General features: G+C 64.9%; 1 protein-coding gene across 2 annotated transcripts in view; it reads left to right on the top strand.

Annotated features, from left to right (window-relative positions):
* The first annotated feature begins 1,600 nt into the window (after positions 1-1,600).
* The window catches only part of PYCR2 (pyrroline-5-carboxylate reductase 2), a 13,837-nt gene continuing 8,783 nt past the window's right edge, over positions 1,601-6,654 (top strand). Inside the window, exons 1-7 of one of the 2 annotated variants that reach the window (XR_005783669.1) lie at positions 1,601-1,710; positions 1,791-1,861; positions 2,612-2,791; positions 2,889-3,110; positions 3,287-3,379; positions 3,592-3,755; positions 4,256-4,577. Coding sequence is in view for 1 of the 2 variants with exons in the window: in XM_040451917.1 (XP_040307851.1) it covers positions 1,644-1,710; positions 1,791-1,861; positions 2,612-2,791; positions 2,889-3,110; positions 3,287-3,379; positions 3,592-3,755; positions 4,256-4,421 (963 nt within the window). In the remaining variant the exon portion in view is untranslated. Of the gene's footprint in view, positions 1,711-1,790; positions 1,862-2,611; positions 2,792-2,888; positions 3,111-3,286; positions 3,380-3,591; positions 3,756-4,255; positions 4,884-6,654 lie in introns of those variants that run through there. The other variant, XM_040451917.1, reaches the window with a different exon arrangement.

Below are 6,654 nucleotides of genomic sequence, written 5' to 3' on the forward strand. Positions count from 1 at the left end.
CATGATCTCACCGTTCTGGGTTCAAGCCCCAAGTTGGGCTCTGTGCGGACAACTCAGAGCCTGAAGCCTGCTTCAGATTCTGTGTCTCCCTCTCCCTCTGCCCCTCCCCTGCCCAGGCTCTGTCCCTCTCAACCTCAAAAATAAGTAAACATTAAAAAAAATAAAAACAAATAAAAACTTTTAATATAAAAAGTGAACATTTGGCCTGCACCTTGAAGGGTGCAAGAACTGAGAGGGTGGGGCCTGCTCAGGGGGAGCAGGTAGAGGAAGCTCGCAGCCCAGGGAGGGGTGCAGGGAGGGGGCAGAGGCGGGGCTGCAGAACCGTAGGCAGACAGGGGCTGGGGAGGCCACAGTCTCTCCCGCTCCTGCCAATCCTTCAGGGATGCTGCGTTCTTCCTCCGTATTTTTTGTCACCCGGTCCCCGAGGCCCCTTACTTACACCTTTACTGCGGATGGAAGTGGAAACCGCCCGTGTGTGGGGCGTATACACCGAGTGGTGGGGTGGCGAAGGCATAGACCTCCCGGTACTTGGCGGGGCCCTACCTGTGCCCGGGGCGCAGGGGGCGAGAGCACCCGGCCCTGGGGGTCCCAGACAGACCAGATTCGGCCGCTGGCCACGCACAAAATCAAAGGCAGAGAGACGGATGGTGGGGAAACAGGAAAGGAATTTATTTCGGTGAGACCACCACCCGGAGACCGCAGACTAGGGTCTCAAAGACCGTCTCCAAAGTGCCCAAAGCACGTCCAGGTTCATATAAAGAAAGTGTGGGACACAGGTCGTGGGTCCGAGCAGGTGGGCAGCGAAGGTCAGGTCACCACGGTCTTGGGGTCGGGCACCAGGCTCAGGGCGGTCCCTGCGCTCCAGGGGGAAGTCTCGGTTCCCACGGGGGACGCTCTGCCCGCAGGTGTGTGCCTGGGTGGAGAGATCAGCCGGGAAGGGCGAATTAGGAAGCACAGACGGCGGTCGACCGTCAGGGGGCTGGCCGCCTCCCTACTTCAGGAGTCCATCCTCCCAAGCACCGGAGAGGAGCCTATCCGCCACGCCTCGGGACCAGTTCCCGGGAGCCCTGCAGGTTCCAGCCGAGGACCGGCTGCTCGGCCACCACGCCCGCGGGCCGGGAGCGAGCGGGCAGCTGGGGCTTCCAGCGGCAGCCCCGCTCAGCCGGGGGCGCGCCGCCGCTAGCCGGCCCGATCCCCGCCCCGTTCATCCCTGCAACCCGGTGACGCCTCCTGCCCCCAGTCGGCGGCGGCCGGTCCGCCCCAGGCACAACTCTGGCCACACTTCCGCCTGACCCGCGCCCGGAACCCCCGGACGTCTGGAGGAGCCCCCAGACGAACACGCCAGCTGAGGACACGACTTCCGGCCTCCGCTCCGGAGGCTCCGACCGCCCAATCCCGGACGCAAGGGGCGGGCACACGGCCCGAGCTTCTGGCCGCGGATTGGTCCGTCGAGCTTCTGGCCGCGGATTGGCCGCCCTCGCGTGGCGCGCGGCGCCGTCTGCCGCGGAGGCAGTGGGGAGGGGTCCCGAAGCCGCCGGAAGCTCCGCGGGTCCGGCTTCCGGGGCGCGCGCGCGGGTCTCTGGGGGCTCTGTCGGCCCGGCCTCGTGCAGCTCCCGGGCGGCGCCGAGCCCCTTCCCGCGGTCATGAGCGTGGGCTTCATCGGCGCGGGCCAGCTGGCCTGTGCGCTGGCGCGGGGCTTCACGGCCGCAGGTGAGCGCGCGGGGGCGGACGGGCCGCAGCCGCGTCCGGGACTCCCGGGGGCGCCGGCTGACGGGTCCCGTCCTCCGCAGGCATCCTGTCGGCCCACAGGATCATAGCCAGCTCCCCGGAAATGGACCTGCCCACCGTGTCCTCGCTCCGGGTAGGCGGGGCCGGGGAGGCCGGGGGGCCGAGGGGCGGGCGAGGGGGCGGACGGCGCGGGGTGGGCCCGACACTGATGGAGGCCGAGGTGTGCTAAGCGCCCCGCACACTGATGCGCGGCGAACAACTGCCTAATTCACCTGCTGGCAGTGCGACCCTAAGGTGCTCAACCACGCTGAGCCTCAGTTTCCTCTTTTGCAAAGCGGAGCCCGCGGTAGCCCCTTTTCGGAGTTATTGTGAGGCACGAGTGATCGCTGGGAAAGCTGGCTGAGTTAGTTCTTCACCCTAAATCTGGGCAGCTCCCAGAACTGGAGGGCCCCGCTTTTCAGTTTGGAGTCCAAAGCGGAGGGGTGACCTCCGGGTCGCCCCTGGACCACGCGGAGACCGCGCGGCCCGGCGAACAGGTGTCCAGCCATGGTCCAAGGCTGGACCCAACTCCTCTGCCTCCCACTGGGCGCTCCCGGTTCACCTTTCCCTTTGCCTGCGCCTTTTTCTATGCGAACCCCTGGATGGGAGACAGCTGTTTCCTGGCTGCCTCGGAGAAGCTGGTCCGTGTCCGGCATTTAGCTCACCCGCCTAGTAGTGGGAACAGGGACTTTGGGCCCCTGGGGGGAGGGGCAGGCTCCCCAAGGGACAGGAATTCCAGGCTACAGGGGCAGAGTGGGTTTGGCAGGGGCTCGCTTGCTCCCCAAGAGGACCTGGGCCCAGCGAGGCCTCCCCGCGCCCTGAGCTGGACCATCTCCTCCTGCAGAAGATGGGCGTGAACCTGACCCGGAGCAACAAGGAGACGGTGAGGCACAGTGACGTCCTGTTCCTGGCCGTGAAGCCGCACATCATCCCCTTCATCCTGGACGAGATCGGGGCGGACGTGCAGGCCAGGCACATCGTGGTCTCCTGTGCTGCCGGTGTCACCATCAGCTCTGTGGAGAAGGTGCCCCTTTTCTTCCCCGGGTGCTCCTGTGGGAGGGGGCGGGGTGCCGGTGGAAGCTGCGCCGCAGGGACTCACTTGGGCCTCTTCCGCGTCCCAGAAGCTGATGGCGTTCCAGCCGGCCCCCAAGGTGATCCGCTGCATGACCAACACGCCCGTGGTGGTGCGGGAGGGCGCCACAGTATATGCCACGGGCACCCATGCCCTGGTGGAGGACGGGCAGCTTCTGGAACAGCTCATGAGCAGCGTGGGCTTCTGCACCGAGGTGGAGGAGGACCTGATCGACGCCGTCACCGGGCTCAGCGGCAGCGGGCCTGCCTACGTGAGGCCCTCTGGGGACCGAGGGCGGCAGGGGGGCTGTAGGCAGACTGGGGCTGGGGGCGTGGCCAGCCAGCGGAGGAGGTCAGCCTCTGCGGCCAGTTCCGATCACCGGGAGAGCGGGCCCTAGGGAATGCCCCGAGTGCCTGCTGCCCTGGGGCTCAGAGAGTGTCCCCGCAGGCATTCATGGCCCTGGACGCGCTGGCTGATGGCGGGGTGAAGATGGGCCTGCCCCGGCGCCTGGCCGTCCGACTGGGGGCCCAGGCCCTGCTGGTTGGTATCTACACGCTGCACCTTCTGGACCGGGGTGTGGGATGGGGGTTCCGTGGGTCCCTGAACTGGGGGTGGGGCATGGTGGGGAAGCCGGGGCAAGGCTGGGGAAGGGCGGGGCTGGCGTGGGGAAGGGCGCTGGGCGTGGGGAGGCCGGTAGAAGTTAGGAAGGCCCACCGGCCGCTCCCGCCTCCCCTCTTTGCCTCCCGCCCCAGGGCGCTGCCAAGATGCTGCTGGCGTCAGAGCAGCACCCCGGCCAGCTCAAGGACAACGTGTGCTCGCCCGGGGGTGCCACCATCCACGCCCTGCACTTCCTAGAGAGCGGGGGCTTCCGCTCCCTGCTCATCAACGCCGTGGAAGCCTCCTGTATCCGAACACGGTGGGTCACTCTCCCCGTGGCCTGTGGGCCAGCCCCGTTAGGCAGATCCTGCCGTCCCTGGTCCGTTAGCGGCGTCAGAGTCTGTGCTCCGCTCAGAGCCACGGTTCATTTGACTTTATTCAGCTGAGAGTTTGCAGGCCTTACTTCGCTAATGCCCACCGTGGCCATGGTGGCGGGGTGGCTGTGATCTATCGGGGTGAGGAAGGTGGGGCTCAGAGACGACGTCCCCAAGCTGAGGCGGCCAGTACGCGGTGGAGGCAGGGCCAGGGAAGCATTGATTCCAAACCCGGGGCTCTTCCATGCCGACTCCTGCGACCGCAGGCACCGTGGGGAGCTGCACACCCGGTGGTGACTCACACGTAGCTAAAGTGTGCTTCTGAGAAGCTTCTGGGGGCTCGTGGTTTGGGGCGGGGTCGGGTTCTCGGGGGCCCGGGGTCGTGCGCACCGGGCCGCCTCGTGAAGCTCAGGCTCCCGTAACCCCCACGGGGCCCTGTCCGCAGGGAGCTGCAGTCCGTGGCCGACCAGGAGAAGATCTCCCCGGCCGCACTCAAGAAGACCCTCCTGGACAGAGTGAAGCTGGAGTCCCCCACGGTGTCCACGTTGACCCATTCCAACTCCGGGAAGCTCCTGACGAGAAACCCGGCCCCCGGAGGCAAGAAGGAGTGAGGCCACCAGGCCTCCGATCCCCGAGGGGCTGTGCAGGGCCGGGTTCGGCTCCCTAGTGTGTAGGGCCTTGTGACGAATCCTCAGATGTGTTCAGGCCGGGCCACGCTGGTTTCCCATCCCGTCTGTGGGACGCTGCTCTGGGGGTTGATGCCGGCGGTGGGTGGGGGCGGTCCCGAGTCCCGCTCGGCAAGGTCTGCAGACCTGCAGCCGAAGGCTCCTTCGGTCACGTTCTCCAGCCGGAGCCCGAGGCAGGGTCGGCCTGCTGCCGGGTTGAGGACAGAGAGGTACAAACGTGAGCGGGGCTGTTCGCTTTGAGTTACAGACGGGAAAGGTACGAGCAACTTAAAATTGTTCCAATTAGAAAGGTGCGCAGGTAATTTAACTCGCCTGTCCTAGGTGTCCCACGGAACAAAGTGTTCTCTGGTTTGCTGTTTAGTTGCTTCAATAAAGTTTTATTTTGTATTTTCCCGCCTTTTTTTTTTTTTTTTTTTAACACGAGCTCTACCCTCCACGTGGGGCTTGAACTCTCGACCCCAAAGTCAGTAGTTGTGCACGTCCTAGCAGCTGGGCCAGCCAGGCGCCCCTATTCCCTTGCTTTTTTATGCTTAATCTTAATTTCTTCTAGAGAACTCCAGGACCTTACCGGGTGCCCCCCCCCTCTGTGGGGAGCACTGTCTAAAGACAAGAAATTGTGGGCTAGACCCTGAGAGCTGGAAAGATACTCTGCCTCGTCCCGCGGGAGCAGGTCAGGAGATTGTTCTAGAATGGACCAGAGCTCATGGCAGAGAAGAGCCTAGTGGCTGGGGTGCAGGAAGGGAGGGTAGCAGCCCGGACACAAAGGTGGAAGCTGCCAGCTCTGTCGGGCCCCTTACCTGCTGAACGCTGGGTCCAGACCAGCGCTCTCTGGTGGGGGAATGATTTTCCTCTCACTTTACACAAGATGCTGAGGCCCAGGGGCAGCTCTCCTCATGGAGCCGCTGGTCGCTGGTGGGGCCGAGGCTGGGTGTGCCGTCCACACGGCCGGACCGAGCTGCGGTCTCCCCGTGCAGGCCAGCGTCCCTCGCGCGTGTCCCCAGGGGCTGGCCGCCTGTGGCATTGGCATCAGCGTCGCTGGGTTCAAGTCTTGGTTTTTGCCAATCCCCCCCTCGCCCCACCAATTTGCTGGCAGTTTATTTTTACTTTAATTCCATCTAGTTGACCTACAGTCGTATTCGTTTCAAGTGTACGACATAGGGATTTGGCACGTCCATCCGTCGCCGGGTGCCCATCGCGACAAGGGCTTCGACTCCAGACCCGAGAGCCTGTGGGCCAGGTTCGTCCCTGTGGGGCCAGAGTGACAGGCTCAACCCTGCTAAAAACCTGGGGCACCTGGGGGGCTCAGTCGATAAAGTGTCCAACTTGGGCTCAGGTCACGATCTCACAGTTCGTAGGTTCGAGCCCCGCGTCGGGCTCTGTGCCGACCGCTCAGAGCCTGGAGCCTGTTTCACATCCTGTGTCGCCCTCTCTCTTTGCCCCTTCCCCCACTCACACTCTGTCTCTCTCTCTCTCTCTCTCTCTCTCTCAGAAATAAATGTTAGAAAAACTCTTTTTAAATTAAAAAAATGTGAAGTGAGTCGCCCAAGTGTAATTGGCTGGAGAGTAGGCCCAGGGCTCACACCCACGTCTGACCCTCGATCCCGTCCTCTGGGCGCTGTGCCCGCTGGCGAACTGGCCTAGGTGACGGGTGACCCTCATCTTTCCTTCACCCCCCCCCCCCCCCGGGGGCCCGCCCCCCCCGGGGGGGGGGGGGGTCACGGGGCCGCCCGAGAGTCAGGCCTGTGCAGGTTTCGAGCTCGGGCCCGAGTGCCCCCTGCAAGGCTTTCAGGAGTTAAGAGCTGGTGCTGGAGGCTCGCGCAGCCTCGCCAGAAAGTGCATGCCGAGGACTCCCCTGCCTGGCGCCTGTGCGGCCTGGCCGCGCCCGGTCCCCGGTCAGTAAGACCGTCCTTGTTCGGCGTGGCCCGGGGGCCAGGGACACGTGTGGACATGGGACGTGGAGAACGTGGCAGACAGAGGAAAAGGCGGTGCGGGGAGGGCTGGGGTGTAAGGAAGGCGTGTGTGTAACTGCCTGCCCTGCCCCCCTCCCCCCTCCCCACTGCCCCCTGACCTCTGTCACCTGCCCTCTGCTCTCTGCCCTCTGCCCCCTGCCTCCAGCACCCCCACCCCCCACCCCAGCCCCCGCCCCCTGCCCCCCCCC

Source organism: Herpailurus yagouaroundi, unplaced genomic scaffold (genome assembly GCF_014898765.1).
Source record: "Herpailurus yagouaroundi ecotype Mexico unplaced genomic scaffold, PumYag 205, whole genome shotgun sequence".
Classification (NCBI taxonomy): Eukaryota; Metazoa; Chordata; class Mammalia; order Carnivora; family Felidae; genus Herpailurus; species Herpailurus yagouaroundi.